The sequence below is a fragment of the Plectropomus leopardus genome, chromosome 5 (assembly GCF_026936395.1).
Source record: "Plectropomus leopardus strain MGB_pleo_1.0 chromosome 5, ASM2693639v1, whole genome shotgun sequence".
NCBI lineage: Eukaryota > Metazoa > Chordata > Actinopteri > Perciformes > Serranidae > Plectropomus > Plectropomus leopardus.
The window spans coordinates 25367825-25386098 of NC_142180.1; the positions used below are offsets into that span (position 1 = coordinate 25367825).

Sequence of the window (18274 nt, forward strand, 5' to 3'; positions counted from 1 at the left end):
CGATGAGGGCGGGTGCATTCCTGTTGTCCGCCAGGCAGCAGTGACTTCAGTATTTTGCTGTGAGCCGCTGATGGGACAGGGGAGACACTCACCTGGAGCCGGACTGTCCTCCACAGGTAGGCTGTTTCTGCAGGTCAGTTCATACATGTGTGTTGAATGTATTTTCAGTATTAGGAGTTGTCACACACCTTATGTATGCCTAAAATGTGGGTGCATCCACATGTTGACATGTTGAGGTAAACAATTTAACCCTTGAGTGGCATCACTTTCCTTAAACTGCTTTCAGATGCCATTGTTAAGTATTTAAACCTTTGACCTATGTGCTTATTAGCGCAAATTCTTTCAAATACACGTCAAAAGGGTAATAGTAGTAGTAGTAATGATAGGGCAAACAGTTTCACAAGTTAATGGATTTAGAAAATTACTTTGTGGAAGCAAGGGGAAAATGTCTGGGGGGAAAAAAAGAAAAAATATATATATTTCTAATTGTCACATTTACATATTTAAAACGATTTTACAAAATTATTAGAATTTTTTAAGCATTTTTTCCAGGTCATTTCCGCATTTGTTTTTTTTTTTTTAAACCTTTAAAAAAGTATTTTTCTTAAATATTATTATTATCATTATTGTTGTTTGCTCAGGTTACAAAGGGTTAAGGCACATCAAATAAGCTGTCATTTGTTTCTTTATCTTGTTCTTTGTAGATATTGAGTTGACACAAAGGCCACAAAACCATTATGAAGAGTCTAAAGGCAAAGTTTAAAAAGACTGAGGTAAGAGCCATCTGCTGTGGGGCATGTGGAGCTGTGTGCATTTAAAAGTAGTACACCTGTTTGCTATTCCTACAAGCTATTTAGAGATATAAGCCATTCAAGCTGTGTTTCAACCCAATATTACAGTGCTACCAGGTTACCAGGTACCAGGTTGATCCTTGTACGTGTGTGTGTATTTGGGGGGGCATTGAGATTCAGTGTCAGTGAGCAGCAGCAGGAGAGCAGGGCTGTCTCCAGACTGCTGCTATAACCAGGGATCTCAGGTAGCCTTCAATTATTCACACATGCACACACACACACACACACACACACACACACACACACACACACACACACACACACTCAAAGAATACCCACTTTCCTGCTGTCATCCCTATGCTATTCTGAAGGGCTTTGTCATGTGGGATTTAACCTTGTTCCCTACTGTGCTGTATTTTTATGACTCTGCTTTGTCTCTGGCTCTGTGTAGACACATTGGGGTCAGTGACCTTGCACTCTTGCAGCTTGTGTAGAACCCGATAAACTAGCAACCACTTGAACTACAGTGTGGACTGAGCATTATGGTGTTGATGATGCTTTTTAGCACCATTATAGGCTGTTATTTCAGTTGAATTTTCTATGGAACTGTTGTGTGATTTTATGTGAGTATCATGGGTGTGAATGCACTTTTTTCCATGTTGTTTGAGCCCCCAACTGAAGGCCATTTTCTGTCACCATGTGATAGATAATAAAGTTTTTTGAATCCTGAATATTGAATCTTAAGGGCAGATATGTAATAGATTTAGTGTAGATTTAGTGTAGTTAACTGTTCAATGGACAGGTAACATTGATAATAATTCATTTTCTGTAACCACTTATGCTGTTAAGGGTCACGGGGGGGCTGGAGCCTGTCCCACCTGACACTGGACATGAGGCGGGGCACATCTTGGACTGGTCACCAGACTATCACGGGGCTGACACATAGAAACAAACTACTGTGCATGCTCACATTCACACCTACAGCCGAATTTCGGAGTTATCAAATGATCTAATACATGTCTTTGGACTGTGGGAGGAAGCCAGAGATCCCACAGAAAACCCATGCTAACATGGGGAGAACATGCAAACGCCACACAGAAGGGCCTCAGCCAGACAGATGGATTGATAAAAATCATGCATGTGTATAAATCTCCCTGGCTCACACATTAACCTCCTCATAGCCCGTGAGACTAGATATCAGTTTGTTTCCGTGCCTCTTTATGTCCCCTCATCCCTGCAAACGACCAATGCAAACCAGCCGAAGTGAGCCAGCTTGTTTCTCCTCTTTCTGCTGAGTCCTCACATCACCCAGGCCCTGCTCTGTAACTGCAGAGAGACAGATCTACAGCATGACGCTGCCAAGGGGGTACCATGCAGGACCTGACAATGAAAAAACTAATGGAGAGAAGGAGGACGCCTGCTACAGAGACGAAGGCTGCAGGGAAATTATTAGGTTAGAGAAAGGAGGACAGTGAGGAAAGGAAAGGAGGTGCAGTGTGACAGACCGGCTATGCCCCTGCTAGCAGCCGAGACAGGGTGATGGGATAGCGTTTTGGATGCGGACAGGGTGCACCGCACGGGGAGACGTTATTGTGAGGACAGCAGTGATACTGCATGTGTGTGTGAGGAGCTATTCAATTTCATGGGAGTTGTGAGGATAGCATAAATTCTCTGGTATGTAAATCTCTGCTGTGATGTTGCTGTGACCTCTAAAGGCTATCTGGTAGAAAGTTATGGGTTGGAGAGTTCTTCACGGTGTCTAGTGTATTTGCTATGTAGCCAGGCGTGACTGTGTATTGTCAGGCAGGCACACAGCAGTGGATTGGTACTGTGCAGCTGTATTTAGTTGTATGTGTGTGTGATGCCCTGCTAGCAGTATGGATCCACAGCAGCCTGTTTTTAGCTTGATGAAGCGGCTCTGTCCTTGTTTCAGCCTGCTGCCACTGCCAGTAGGTATCCTTTCTCTCTATCCACTAATCACAGGAATAGTAAAGCAAATACCCTTATTTTTTATATTAATTATATCTTGAAAATAGATTATTGTAACTAGGGATCAACAGATTATCGGCCTGGCCGATTAATCGGGGCTGATATTTTGCAGATCATCTGTATCTGCGTTTTATTTTAATGATTGCCATGTTAATTAATTTAAAAGTGCAAAGTAAGTGTCTGCATGGTGGCCTTTTGCCTTGTAAAATCTCAGGGAGCTATTTTTATTTATTCATTTTTTGATTAATTTTTCACTTGACTTTATGAAAAAGTTGCTTGGTACTTGCTGTACATGATGTTGAAAGTGTCAGTTTTAAACAAAGTTTTGAGTTGGAGTTTGTTATATTTAAAATTGTAAACATTGACAGTAAGTTTTTATTTTTTATTGTAAATGCATATTGGTTCCAAATATCACTTTTTAGTCTCATTGACTGCTAATAGTTGGTATTAGCCCTCAAAAACCAATATCGGACAACCCCTAATTGTAACTTGTAAAACTGCCGTCTCATTCTGTTGATGATCTCAGGCAATAAACAGACTTTTAAAACATGGATATCATTCTAATTGCATTATATATCTTAGTCATCTCTTGCTTTGTTTGCTATGAGATATGCAGTGAGGTATCAGTTTCCATTGGGGCAGTTCAGGGTGGCGACCTGTTCTCTGTCTCGCCCCCCTCAGAGTCAGGACTGGAGTAAGAGTGATGAGAGACTCCTGCAGGCTGTGGAGCAGAATGAGCCCGACAAAGTCTCCGCTCTCATCGTCAAAAAAGGCCTCTGTCCCACCAAGCTGGATGCCGAGGGCAAGTCAGCGTAAGTTGGGCACCTTATGTTTATATTTCACTTCATTTATCCGAAGAATTGCATTTATATTCCTTTCAAGTCTACTCATTAGTGTGCTGTTGCTGCTCCTGGTAACGTGAAACACATGATTTTCTTGTAAGTAATTTCCCCTGGAAATACCTGCCTCCGGGTGTTCAGTATGGGCTCTGAAATGAGAGTATTAATTTCACTTAATACTACTGTGAATTCTGCTTATTAATCTTGTTCTTTATCTTTTTATCCTTGATCCTTTTTTTTGGTAACTGGCAAACTTTTTACTTTCTCTTGAACTAAAGTTATGAGCAGCTGGATCTGAACAGTTCTCAGGAACTAAACCTTTTAAATTGAAACCAACTTTTATTCCTGTTCTCTTAACGCTACTTATTGCGGTATCTAAATAAGCTTCAAATAGCCGCCCAAAAGGCGCCATGGACTATAACCAACATGTTATGTTTGGTTACTCACTGTTTTTGTTTGATGATCCAGGGTTTTTCAGCTGTCAACTGAGTGCAGGATCTTAGTTGCTGTGTGATGCTGAACTGCTTTTTAAAAAATTGTCTTGTTCAGATGAAATCATAATACCCCAAAATAAAACAGGTCTTTTTTAAAACAAAGTTCAAATCGATGGGAAAAAAAAACAAAAAAAAGATTTATCAAGCAATAAAACTGAGATCTGACCAGAAAACAAAACACGGCTGTGTCCCTCTCAGCGTCTCCCCTATTGACTAATTTGACACACCTTCCTTCAATGAGAGGATCCTGAGATCCTGAGATGCCAGGTCAGGTGATGCATCCAAGTGATCCTCCAAATAATGGGAAATTATAAAGGCTTGCTAGAAATTGTTCTAACACTACTGACACGTATTGTCCTTCTACCCTGATAGGTTCCACCTCTGTGCATCCCGAGGTCGGCTCGACTGTCTGGAGGTCATCATCTCTCACGGAGCAGATATCAATGTCATTGATGGCGCTGGTAGTATATTTTATCATCAAATAAAAATTTGTTTTTCTTATCTAATAAGCCAAGACTGTTGAATCATGTGTCATGGATTCTTGATAAATGTCTGTTGTGCAGGCTTCAGCGCCCTTCACCTTGCAGCCAAAAACGGCCAATCAGAATGTTTAAAGAGACTTTTGCAGGTAAAACACAGAATGACAGCATAGCCAGGTTGATGAACAAATATGGGAGATTTTTTTAAGTACTGCCTTCATTATAAATTGTTTATCTTTTGCTGTTGCATACCTAACAGGAAAGATTAGCAGTAGATTGCACTGACAGCATTGGTAGGACACCGCTTCATCATGCAGGTACTGTAACAGTTGCAGAACTATAATATGACACTAGTTTGGTAACATAGCTGTGACTCTGTGTACAACAAATACCTGTCATAGATCCAGTCAGCTATCTTTTAAGTAGTACAAGTAAGCAGATGTAAAAACAGACCATAATTCTGATTATTTCCTGCAGCGGTCAGTGGTTGTTTGGCCTGCTCTGAGACGCTGTGGGACTTTAAAGCCAGTCTGGATGTTCAGGATGGGGTAGGTTGATGAGTTTTTTTGTTTTGAATTCCTATGTTTTATTAATGATTAAATTATAATTAATGATTTACTTTTCATTTAGTCTTGCCCTCATACTTTAAAGGGACAGTTGGCCCCCAGAATCAAAAAAACATATTTTTCCTCTTAATCATCTTAGTGAATTTGTATTGTGTTGGTGTGAGTTGTTAAGTGTTGGGGATATCAGCTGTAGAGATATCTGCTTTCTCTCCAATATAATGAAACTGGATGGCATTCAGCTTATGTTGCTCAAAGCGCCAAAAACACATAGATAGAGAAACCAAACAGCAGTCTCTTTCCAGAAATCATGACCTGGTTACTTCAGATAATCCACTGACTTTGTTGTGAGTAGTTTTGGTGTTGGAACAATTTTCTTTCTACTGAACCACACTTGCAAACTGTACCACAGCACAGAAGGAAACATACATCTTCTCATGGACAAGAGGCTCGTGCTCGTGACAGAATGGGATGTTAACATCCATGGTGTCATCCTTGACTGAGCTGTAACATTAGTGGTTCTAGGTGAGCTAGCAGAAGATGCACACTTCCATCTGTGTGCTGATACGGTTTGTGGGTTTAGTCTGCTAGAGGGAAAATAGTGCCTAAATGAAACTGCTCACAACAAAGTCTGTGGATCATCTTGAGTAACCAGGTTATGATTTCTGAAAAGAGACATTGCTGTTTAGCTTTTCAAATGTATATTTTAGCAGCTTTGAGTACCACAAGTGGGTTTGAGGATGAGGACCCAAATGCAGAACAAAACTAAGCAGCCAGGTATACACACAAAAAGCAAGCTTTAATGCTGATAAAAAATGTCCAAAACAAGCAGGTATCCAAAAACACTAAGCACAAATGAAACACGCATGAAAAATTAAACTGAACCTACCAGGACCACGGGGAAAACTCGGGTGAAGACAGGAGCAAACAACACGGAGGATAACACAGCAGGATCACAAGGAGGATAACGGACTGACAAGCAACAAGGGGAAACACAACACAGGGAACTAATCAGGACAACGACACACAGCTGAGGGAGGTGGACACAGTGAAAAGGACGGAAACACAGGGACTGGCCAACAAACAAAGGTGTGGCATAAAACACAAGGGTGAACAAACAAGGCTTAATTAGAACAGGTGTGCAGGGAGGACTAACAAGACTGATAAAAGACAGCTGAAACTAAACAGGGAAACATACAAAGACAGGAAGTAAAACTAGACATGACACATGAGGGGTTATAATACAAAATAAAACAGGAAACAGAACATGAGAAACAAGGAAAACACAAACAGAACCCCCCCCAAAAAAGTCCACAATATAACTCAAAACCTAAGATCATGACAGCAACCATCTTTATGACCAATGTCCCCAACAGTCATCAACTCACACCAAACTATCTAGATTGATAAACAAGTAAGAGGAACCATTTGTATTTTTTATTTTGGGTGTCGGTTTAAAAAAAGTATTAATTATAGCTGTTGTCTCTTCATGGTGTTTGAATAATTGTGTGTATCTCTCTGTCAGGATGGGGCCACCCCACTGATCTTAGCAGCTCAGATGAGCAGAGTGGAGCTGTGTGTCTTTCTGCTGGGTCGAGGTGCCAATGCAAACATACAAGACAACCAGGGAAGGTACTGGTTTCACGACACTCAGGGCAGTCAGGGCTTGATGAGGCAAGAGGATTTGAATCGCTTTCTTGTAGCTGCTGATGAAAATTTGACAGATGGAATTACTGACAGTAGGAGGCCTGCTGAGGCAGACTGGGGCATGAAATGGCCTTCTTTTATAAGCTAGAACCAAAAAACCTCCACAGGATTATTCTCACAGCAGTGGGGTTGTCTGGGTCAGGACACGGGAAGGATTCCCATAGAAAGTCCCCAGCATGGGGTAGATTTGGACGGATGCAGGTCAAGACCTTCAGCAGGGACCAACAGCTTTCAGTTTGACTTTGGGTATCTCCATGGAGAGGATCATTAGAGACATTTTTTCAGGCTGCATCACTACATCAAATAGAAAATTTAAATTCCTCATCCAGAAATTCATCCTGGGGAATAAATCTAAATGAAATTAATGCATAGGATTTTACTGCATTGTTTGGAATTGCAGATCTGCACTGATGCTGGCGTGTGAGAGTGACAGCGTTGAGACCGTAGAAGCTCTACTGAGAGGTGGAGCCAACACGCAGCTGGTTGACGCCCTTGGACATAAAGCCAGCGACTACAGTGTAACCACAGGCAACCAACACATCATCCAGATATTGCAGGATGGAGTACCTCCAGGTACAGTATGAGGCCCGAAGTCTTTTTTCAAATGGAGAGATAGAAGTGACTGAATATCTCAAGTGGCTCTTTTGACAATTTATTCTAACTATCATCATGTTATTATAAATCAAGTGGAATATATGAAACAGCTGACAGTAGTTTTTATATATAAAGTTTCTTATGAATCGCATGGCAGCAACATGTATGTGACAGATCATCAGACTAGATGAATGGCTTCTGTTTGTGTCTGTGCTGCTCTGGATCCTGGCTGCGTCTCTGCTCCCCAGGAAACAACTGTAATCGGAGGAAGTGGATCAGGAGGACAGCTGGGTGTGATTTTGGAGTGGGGTTTAAAAAAATAAAAAAAAAGACGAAAGGCTCGTTCCACTTTTATCTCCCAACAAAGACATAGCTGATATATGGAAAGCAGATGTGCGGCCGGTTTGAAAAGGAGATGAAGGAGAGAGTTTGGTGTGCACATGATGCCTGGCTACATCAGATTTTATTCTATAATTGGAGATTTTGGTAGATTTACAGCAAGATACATGAATGGAACTGCTTTAAACTATATGTTAGAAAAGTGACAGGAAATGGGAGTGTATATACTTGTATGTGCACATATGTACCTCTAACTATCTGCAGAACCTCATTGCTATGGAGGTTAAAGCATCTCGCTTTGTGTCTCTTTCCCTCTGCATACGTAGCTCCTGAGGGCGCGGGCGAGGAGGTAATGTTGCATAGCTGTGTGTTGGATCACTCCCTCCATCAAATGAGATCATGGCCCACTTTGGCCGATCATATTGTGCATGTTTTCCAATATGAGGTCATTGTTTTTTGTGTGCTGCTTTCTTTTCGTTGGCTTTAATCCCTCTTTGTTGCTGACCCCTTTGTCTTATCTCAGTTTCCTATATTTTCCCATTTTTTGCTGAGCTTGACCTCTGCCTGTCTGTGACCCCCTTCCCACACCCACGCAGCCCCCCCAAGTACCCTCAGGTGCCTCATCAGTGCAAGGGGGCACTACCCCCCGTAAACGGAAAGCTCCTCCACCGCCACGCTCTCCTTTGCAGGTACTGTGAGAAACCTCTAAGTGGATGGAAAAATCACCATTTACCTATATCATCAGTTTGCAACTTTTGATGCAATGTCTACCACTACTACATGAGATCAAACAAGATACAAGAGACTCCATAATAATGCTGATTTTATAATAATTGCTTTGGTAATATCCCAGTACTACAACGTTGCTTTTTTGAGAGAACTAAAGAGTGTCATGTCTTCAGTTACTAAAAAAGACTCATTTTATTCTGTTTTTTTCCACCACAAAGATGCAGGGTTTGCCACCCTCTCCACAGCCCCGGACTTCTGCTCCACCTCCCCAGTCCCCTGAGCCTCAGTCGTCTTCTCCCTCTCCCCAGCCTCCAGAAACACAACACTCAGCCCAGGTTACAACTGTAAATCTGGATCGTTGATTCATTGTATCAGTTGCTGTTTGTTCAGTTTTTAGTCCCCAACTGGTCCAGTCACAGGTCCAGGTCCAGGTCCAGGTCCAGATTTCTCCTTAGTCACTAGTTCCAGGTCCACACATTATAAATTACCACATATTCAATTTTGTTTCATAAAATGTGAACACACTGGTTGAGAACACAACAAAATAAAATGTATTGCAAGACTAAACAGAAACACTTCAAATAAAACTGCCAGAAATCCACTGTACATAGAAATGATGTGTGTTTTTACTAACTTGACATGTTCACGAGTCTCCTGCAGTCCACTCAGAATGGACCCGCAACCTACTTTTGGACCTTGACTCACCAGTTGGGAACCACTGCTTCATATTACATGAAATACTGACTTTATTAGGGTTTTGTATTTCTTGTGGTTGTCCATGTAAGGCAGAAGATGAGGAGGTGTTTGAGGAGATACGACGGCTGCGTCTGGAGAGAGGCCGTCTGCTCCAGAAGATCAAAGCTTTAGAGCAGCAGCATCAGAGCGCCCTCTCTGCCTTGGAGGAGGTACTGCACTGCAAGTTGTGCAAACTCATTCATGTCTTTCCAAATTGCCATTATTTTCGTAAATCTATACTTCATTAGAGCTCTGTGTATGCAGCTATATCAGCGACAGTAATGTATTTCTGAAGACTAAGGGTTGCTTGTTATAACCATTATTTTTACGTGTGTGTGTGTGTGTGCGCAATGTAGTTGTCCCAACTAAAGCAGCGTCTGGAGGAGGCAGAGGCAGAAAGAGACCGGCTGCTTGAGGAGCTGAAGGGGGGCCATGGTATCGGGGCCAGTGACTCTGAGGACATGGATGAAATGTTGGACTTCCCAGGTATATGTGTGCATGTACTTCCATACATATGTCCCCCCATTCTACATAGGCATTCCTGTGTGTGTTTATTCCACCAGTAAGTACATAATTTGATTTTTTGTTGTATTTTCTCTCTAACTTTCCCTCTAGAGAAGCTGCTCTCAAAACGCTCCAGAGCCTCCCCTGCTCAGGATGAGGCCCCTTCTCAAGGAGACGCAGACTCAGCCAACGCCTCTCCTTCCCCTGCAGACCCAGGAACTGTTACTGAGCTGCGCAAACAAATAGAGGAACTTGCCTCACAAAACTCTGAGCTAGCTCTCAAAGTGCAGGTAAGGTCAGGGAGAGTACAAATACACAAACACGCTCAGTGTATGAATGCACACCCAATCATGCACAGAAATCACACACACACACACACACACACACTCACTCACTCACTCCCAGGCTTCTTTAAGGAGGATAAATTGATAGTGAAGTGATTATTAAGTGGTCCCCCCCCACAGGAGACTAAGATGCTGGTTGAGTAGCTGAATGTCCCTGACTCAAACATTAGTCATAACCACTTACACTTTATGACACCACACTCTGGTGCACTAATGCAGTGAGACAGTTGAGTTTCTACAGGTATAAATAGAAGAACAACAGCATCAGATGCAGACATGGGGCCATTTTCTAGACATTCTTTACTAACTGGGTCAGACTGGTTGAAATACAATAGCTTGAAGTAATGTCTTCTGGTTTGGTTATTCTCCACTCTGCCCTGCTGTGTGAAAAAGAGGCAGACAGGAAAGTGGGGAATAAGGTCTGAGGTGAACTGAGTCAGAAGTAAGCTAGAAGCAAAACCCCCTGCTGCCATTTAAATAGAGGAGGACATGCCAAGAGTCAATAACTAATACTAATTTAAATTAGTCAAAGGGCAGCTCCACCAGCTTTTCATCTAAATGTCAATTTACTAGTCATTGGCATTACTTCTTTAGCACAAAAAAACAGTTGTACAGTGTCTTCTGTGGCTCTGGAGGAGCTTTTTCAAGTGTGAGAAAATAACATGGTGTGATGTCACCAGGGCTAAGTCTGCATGGGCTTCAATTATAAATAAAATATATATTTATAACAGAATCTATTTATCAAACTGAGGTGTGGAGTTAAAAATGATGTGGGTGGAGGGAGGGGGTGCCTGAGGGAAGGATCTAATGAAACCATACTTAAGTTCCATTGTTCAAAATTTCGCACAAACGCCCACTTTTAATCAAGGATGAACTGATTAGAATAAGCTGGTCAAAGGTCAAGTGTACTGTAACCTTGTATCTATCTCATTCGCATGTATGTGATATCTGAAGAAGGCCTTGAGGGAATTTCATGATATTTCATGATATAATTTCCTCTGTGTTGTGCACAGATGCTGGAGATGTTTGAGAAGGACGACACAGACATGCAGACCAGCTCGGACTTTGTCCCCATCGTTCAGTATGAGACTCTGAGGAAGGAGTTTGAAGCCCTTCAGGAGCGCCTCTCTCAGGCGCAGGCTTCAGACGAGGCCTCCAGTGTGGCAGAGGAGCGGTAAAATTGTTTAATTGATACAAACTAAAGATCACAGTCACTTGAACTCCACTGTATTAGATCAGGCCTTAATGCTGAGATGTGCACATCCCAGTTCCAAAGTCTCAGCAGTATCTGCTCGGGACATCTATCAGAGTCATTTTGAAAGTGCTTAGCATTTACATTTTTGCTGCAACATGCAGGAGGCTGAACAGGCAAAATGTTCACTCAGGACATCATGATAGTGTCTTGACCTCTATTACATTATCTGTTATACTGAGGAATATATCTGTATTTGTATCATCACAGTTACACTCTTCAATAACACAATATAAACATGTTATGATCTGTACAATGTAATGCAAAATTGATTCGCTGGGTAATCAACCAATCCATAGCAGATCATTTATCAAGCAAAAAAAGTCCAAACATTTCTTTGTTTTGCTTTTTCTTTCTTTTTTTTAAATGGGAGCATTTCATACTTTCTCTCTATATATGTTCGCTAATTGAATATCTGAGTTTTTTGACTATTCGTTGGACAACTAAGTAATTGACAACATAACTGTCTGCTTTGAGAAGATGTGATGGACATTTTTCACTATTTGCTTATATCCCCCAGACTGAATCATAATCAATTAAACCAGAATACTATCCACACATTGATCGGCACTGGAAATAACCTCTAGTATAGGAGTTATGGTATGATGTTAGACAGTTATTGCATTAAACATCGCTCATCTTTGTCCTGTCCTAATCTTGTTCTGCAGTGGTGATGACAAGTCTCAGGAAGGAGGTGCGGATACAGAGAGTGTGGAGGCTCTGAAGGAGAAGCTGCAAGGGCTAAAGGAGCAGTTGGCCTCCTCCCAGTCTGAGCTGGAGGAGCTGAAGGAGCAGATGCGCCTTGGGGTGCTCTCTGTGGAGTGTGGTGAAGGGGATACTGCAGCGGCAGGTGCTGGGGCTGCAGAGGGGGGTCCGAGCCAGGAGGCACAGCAGCTGAGAGCGAGGGTGACAGAGTTAGAGGAGGAGCTAGTTAAGAGACAGGGAGAGGCAGGCGGTCGGAGCAGCCAGGACAGTGACACAATCAAACAGCTGACAGAGAAAGTCGAGGAACTCCGAGTTGCTCTGGCGCAGAGAGATTCTGTCACAGAAGAAGGGGGGAAAGACGGCGAAGGAAAAGAGACAGAAACAGTGAAGTGCCTCCGTGACAAAGTTGCTGAGTTGGAGGCAGCCCTGGCAGAAAGCAGGACATCAGGGAAAGATGGAGGAGCAGCAGGAGATGGAGGTCAGGTCCGTCGTCTCCAGGAGCGTTTGTGTGAGCTGGAGGGGGAGCTGAGAAAGTGTGTGCCCTGCTCTGAGCTGGAGGAGGTGCAGGTGACTCTGGGGCTCCAGTGTGAGCAGCTGGCCAGGGAGAGAGCAGACGTAGCTAGAAGACTAAACGATGCTCTCCTTGAACTGGAGAGCCTCAGGCCTCCCCCACGTGGAGATGAGGAAGAGGAGGAAGAAGAGGAGGAGCATTCAGAGAGCTCAGGCATATCAGGTGTGCATTGCTGCTTTTTCCTACTTTAAGCAAGTAAAATAAAATAAAAGTTGTTGATTTTTGTTTGTTTTGCGAATGATCATGCCTCTGTCCAATCAGAGCACTCCAGACGCACCATGGCAGCAGTGAGAGAAGAGCTGGAGGTGGCAAGGCAGGAGGCAGCCCAGGCTCTGGACTGTCTGTGTGCAGAGCGGGAGGGCCGGGCACAGGACGCCCTGCAGCTGAAAGACGCAGTGCCACTCTCAAAACACAAGGAGGCGCTGTCTGCAGTATCAGAACAGCTAGCTCAGACGCTGCAGGAGCTCCAGGAGGAAAAGACTCTTCGTGTTCAGGCTGAGGAGGAGGCTGCCAGACTAGAGGCCAAACTACAGGCCATGCAGGATGCCATACCCAAAGAGGAGCATGAGAAAATCAAGGTCAGCAGGAATAGCAAGTCGTATGGTGATGATGTTTTAGAAAAATGGGTGCCAGGCACGATTCAGACTAAGAGTAGGGATGTTATTAGTTGAGGAAATATTCCATTTCAGATTAAACTACATGCTCTTGACCCCTTCATTAATATGATAATCTATAGGCAGAAATGGCTGCTCTTTAGCTTAGATTTAGTTTTCACAAAATAAAATGTGCATTGTTCAAAGAGGCTCCCATTAGAACTTACATGTAGCAGCTGTTTTAGCTGTTTCCAGTGGATTGTTTGGTTTTGATTGTCAAGAGGGTCCAATGTTAATTGTTGATCAATATTTTGTCTTTTTTTTTTTTTACTGCATTAACTGTATTCTGTTTGTTTTACAAGAGGAAATCATAATTCAAACAGAGTTAAAAGCATTTTTCAGTTTTCAGCTTTGTTGTAATGCATATCTGATAATCCAATGGGTTGTGATGATTTTTTGAATGATTTATTTTACTTTGGATGCAGGAGAATTCTGCTGTACTTTATGAATAATCAGGTTATCCTTATGCTTCCTGCCTGTTAGGCGGAGCTCCAGCACTCCCTGCAGGCCAGCGAGAGCAAAGCAGCAGCAGCTCAGGAGGCTCTGAGTGAGAAGGAGATGGAGCTGAGAGAGCTGAAGTCCCAGAAGGCTGCAGAGCAGGGTCTGATCTCCAAGGAGGACCACGAGGCCCTACGGCTCTCTCTGCAGGCTGAGATCAACGCCGCCACAGCCCGTTTCAATGATCTCACTCGCAAACATGAGAAGACCTGCACCGAGGTGTGTATGAATACGTGTCACTGCCTCCTCCAGTCATCTCTACTGACATCTAAAGTCATATTAGACGTTATTGTTTGTCACAAAGTGAGCCGTGTTCCATGAAGGCCTTTTTCCTGCCGCTACATTATTCATATGTGTATTACTTTCTCTATTCAGTTCCTCCCTCATTGATCCCTCTGTATATATGTTTACTGATGTACTGAAGTTGTGGTGTATGTGCACTATAGGCCACTAATGACACTCCAAAAGTCATTTCCATTCGCATATGAAAACTCTCACTTTATAAACTGGGTAATTGGTTCTCAGACTCCAAAACATAGTGGTTAATAAAGCCACATTTTCACACTGAGAAGAATATTAAGATGGCTTTTATGTACTTAATTAATTTAATCCTGCTAAAATTAGAAGGCATTTAACTACAAAACAAGGTCTGCTTGGAATCCAAATTCAATATTTGGATTTAGTGGTGGTCCATGCATACAAACACAACTAATATGTAAATTTGTGCTGGTAATGGAGGCAGTACCATTACAAAGTCACACTTCCCTGAGAGAAAAACACAGTTAAACATGGCAACAAAAAACAAATGTGCATAGATTTACTGAAGTGTGCTAGCTTATTGTGTTATTTGCACTCCAGCGTGGGTGTATGAAGATCAAAGAGAGAGCTGTTACCATGGGAAACTGGAAATTCCCGTGAGCAAAACCTCAGACAAAAGTGGTTTTGGGAATAATGATTCTGAATAAGACATGTTTTAGATTTTACTCAGGAAATTAAAATGCGAGTTATAGAAAAGGGTCTGTTCATCTGTTAAATCAGGGAACAAGACAAATTATAGTATGAGATATTACAACAGAAATGTTAAAGACAACCAGACAGCAAAGTAGTGGAGAAGCTTTTCTACAAGGAAACACAAGTCAACATGTAAAATCAGGGTACCCATGGTCATGGAAAACCTGGAAAAGTCATGGAATTTTGCAATCAAATTCGTGGAATTAGTAAAAATCAGTGTAAGTTTTGGAAATATAATGGGATTTTGTTAGGTGTAATGAAATTGTTACAGTAACCTTTCATGGAAAAACCATAAAACATAACAGCAAATTTGTTTTCTAAGCTGTCGACATAACACAGCTCCAGTTAGTGTCAACATCTTTTACCATCATGTACATGCCTTCATTTTTTTATCCACATCCCATCTTTCCCTCCATGTATGCCAGCTAGCTGAAATTACAATTAGTAGTGCAAGAAAAATGTATTATTGGCCCTTGAAAAGTCATCGAAAAGTTTTGAAATTTTGTCCATGAAAATGTGTGGGAACCCTATAAAATGTAAGTCTGTTTTCTTGAGCGTGTCTGCAAAAGTGTGTTTGTTATTACGGCCAACACAACCGCAGTCACTTGATAATATTACTCTGTATAAACGCTCATCTATGGCTTCTAGCGTTTGGCTTCCTGTATATGTATTACCAGAGAGTGAGCGTTCAGCTGTCAGGCTAAAGGTGAGGGATGTGGGCCTACCTGCTGCCTCGCTGTCCCAGCCCTGAGCCATCGCCTGTCACTCAGTCAGCACGCTCTATGTAATTCATTGTTGCTTCGCTTCAGCACTCTGTTGACAGTTCATTTGTAGACATGAAAACACGCAGACAATAACAGAAAACAAAACTCCACTGTCTGTCTTCCTCACGGCACATCTCTTCTCCACTTGGCTTCACACCTGGTCTGAATCATCTCTCTTAATTATTTCCGCCCTCTTTCAGACTCACACAGGCTCTGACAGCCATGCACGGCTGCCAAAAATGACAATGAAATTCATTCTGTATGAACCTTTAAATATGAAGCTCCTGGGTTGGCCTCCACTTGTATATCAGCAGAAAGTATCTGACTTTGAGACGTGGCCAAACATAGACAGCCTTGCTGAAGTGACAGGATGCCACTGGTGGTTTTACTGGTCTAGGTGTTCCAGGTGCAGAGGGAGGCTCTCTTTAACAAGAGTGAGCGGCAGGTCGCCGAGTCCCAGCTGGCCACGGTGCAGCAGCAGCTGGCTGAGTTACAGGCCCAATCCAGCCACATCCAGGAGCTCCACAAGGGCATCCAGGAATCCCAGGGCCTGGTCAAGGAGAAGGACCGCAAGGTGAGAGTTTTAATAGCGACTTTAAACAACTGCTGTTGTTAAAGCGCCTGTGAGGAGGCCAAACTGACGTCCTTGTCTTCATGCAGATAACTGACCTGTCCAAGGAGGTGTTTCGGCTAAAGGAGGCCCTGGGAGCTCTGTCACCTCCTCTGGGCATCACCTCCTCCTCTTCCTCCTCATCTACTCATCATGCTAACCCCGGGCAGCAAATGGCGCTGCAAAACAGGATCTCCATACTCACCCAACAGCTCCAGGTGAGGAGAACATTGACACTAGGGATGAAGAAAAAATATCATGATTTCCGAGACTTTGTTATCCCCTTTTCTGCATATATTGAACATTGTCTATAAAAATGACAAAGCATATGCTTAAATCTTCACAACAGTAGCATTTTCTGACCTTCTGCAGGACTGGGAGAGAAAGCACAAACAGGTGGTGACCGTGTACCGTTCGCATTTACTGGCAGCTGTACAGGTGAGTTGGATGCATGCATGCATCTAAAACCTTTATTTTGAGATGTGAAAGTGTAATATCATTCAGGGTTCCCATGTGTGTATATGTGTGCCCTATCTCAGGATGGATCAGTGTCTGTCTATGTGCAACTGGTTTGATAGCCACTCAGAGTCCAGACAGTGAATGTCACTGAGTTTGTCCCTATTTGTGGTGCAGACAATTGAGGGCGGAAATGATCTGTCCACCATCTCTGCTTACCAGACAAAAGTGGATGAAATTTCAGAAGAGATGCAGGGACAAGGGCTCATTCTTTCATTTCAGTTTTATCTATACCACAACTTAGGTGTACACTTTAGCTATTTCCTTTTGTCATATTGGTTGTAGTTGAAAAACTTGATTGCTGCTGCTGAAGGGCTAGTGTTTCTGTCTTCTGCCCTTTATGAGGGGCTCTGTCTGTGCTCATATAACAGAGAATTAATGTGCAATACAATGTAGAAATTTCATTTTCTGACACTGGTGTGTTGTCCAAAAGGGCCGAATGGATGATGAGGTACAGAGACTGCTACTCCAAATCCTGAGGATGTCACAGCAGGGACACTGAACCTTAAAACATATGCAAGTCTTTCTCTTCATCTCCAATCCCTTTACAGGTCAGCATGAAGCAGCTTCAGCTCAGCCACCCGTGGGATCAGCATTGCAGAAAGCCAAAAACAACTGATCTGTGTTCAGACATAGCTGCATGTGTAACTTAAACAATAGCCACAAGCTTGACTGATAAGCAAACAGTGAAAAAAATAGAACTGTAGAGTGCCTTCATGGCTGGGTAAGTGAAATGACAGCAGCCTATAAGTCAGGGTTTTTTGGCAACAGGAAATGAATGTGAATAGAGAGTGGTTATTTAAAGGATAAACATAGGAGCATTGGTTGTGTGATAAAGTTATTGATTTTATACGATGTTGTTATAATAAAACAGAAAAAGAAATTCTCTGCTGTTGATCCTGTTCTTCACTGGCTTCATTCACAGATAATGTAGATCAAACAAACAATGGGTCTCTAATGCAACAGCTTCTACACTGTCCCTTTGGCTGTAGCATGTGTGCATGGAAAAGTCGGACAGCTGGGCTTAAGTGCGGAGCCGCTACACGAGCTGGCAGACATGGAAGGATTACTGAATGGGTCACTGATCCAGGGGACCAAAGTGTATCTGTGGCCCCCCTGGCCCTCGGCTGCAAAATGTTACTCAAATTACCATGTGTTGACCAGAAGGATATTCAAAATAACGACCAATAGATGCAAAGAAAAGGCAAAAAGACACAAAATGACCATGTGAGACACAGAATTACCTTAAAGAGACACAAACTTCTGGGTACATCCAAAGGCCCCCTGGCAGACCCAGAACACACTGGAGGGATTATATACATCTCATCTGGCCTGGAAACAACTCGGGATTCTCCAGGAGGAGCTGGAAAGCGTTGCTGGGGAGAGACGTCTGGGGTACTTTTCTCAGCCTGCTGCCTACATGAACCGGCCTCCGATAAGCAGATGGATGGAGACACAAAATTACCTCAAAACGACACAAAACTTTACTGCAAAGAGATATAAAACCATGAAAGATGCATTGCAAACACAAAATACTGCAAAGCAACAACACAAACCGATGCTAAACAACTATAAAGTCTGTGCTTC

General features: G+C 42.7%; 1 protein-coding gene across 4 annotated transcripts; it reads left to right on the forward strand.

Annotated features, from left to right (window-relative positions):
• The first annotated feature begins 12 nt into the window (after positions 1 to 12).
• Positions 13 to 18266, forward strand: ankrd24 (ankyrin repeat domain 24). Of its 4 annotated transcripts, XM_088077800.1 has the most exons (22): positions 13 to 116; positions 705 to 773; positions 3462 to 3592; positions 4486 to 4574; positions 4677 to 4741; positions 4852 to 4909; positions 5070 to 5140; positions 6681 to 6787; positions 7263 to 7435; positions 8122 to 8144; positions 8743 to 8859; positions 9310 to 9429; positions 9616 to 9745; positions 9875 to 10053; positions 11121 to 11281; positions 12028 to 12797; positions 12897 to 13213; positions 13772 to 14005; positions 15959 to 16135; positions 16222 to 16389; positions 16544 to 16609; positions 17121 to 18266. In XM_088077800.1, the coding sequence occupies exons 2-22, from the start codon at positions 738 to 740 to the stop codon at positions 17187 to 17189; spliced, it is 3261 nt and encodes a 1086-aa protein (XP_087933926.1). In that variant the 5' UTR covers positions 13 to 116; positions 705 to 737; the 3' UTR covers positions 17190 to 18266. The 4 variants fall into 4 exon arrangements, with proteins under 4 accessions (XP_087933926.1, XP_087933925.1, XP_087933924.1 ...); XM_088077799.1 differs by lacking the exons at positions 13 to 116; positions 705 to 773 and adding an exon at positions 2126 to 2740; XM_088077798.1 differs by lacking the exons at positions 13 to 116; positions 705 to 773 and having other exon boundaries at positions 2982 to 3592.
• The last annotated feature ends 8 nt before the right edge of the window (positions 18267 to 18274 follow it).

What these genes read in the sequence shown, in the direction of transcription:
- ankrd24 (XM_088077798.1), top strand. Translation starts at nt 3,384, where the DNA reads ATGAGATATGCAGTGAGGTATCAGTTTCCATTGGGGCAGTTCAGGGTG. An exon ending in GATGCCGAGGGCAAGTCAGC is followed by an intron (nt 3,593 to 4,485) that starts GTAAGTTGGGCA and finishes CTACCCTGATAG; the next exon opens with GTTCCACCTCTGTGCATCCC. An exon ending in GTTTAAAGAGACTTTTGCAG is followed by an intron (nt 4,742 to 4,851) that starts GTAAAACACAGA and finishes CATACCTAACAG; the next exon opens with GAAAGATTAGCAGTAGATTG.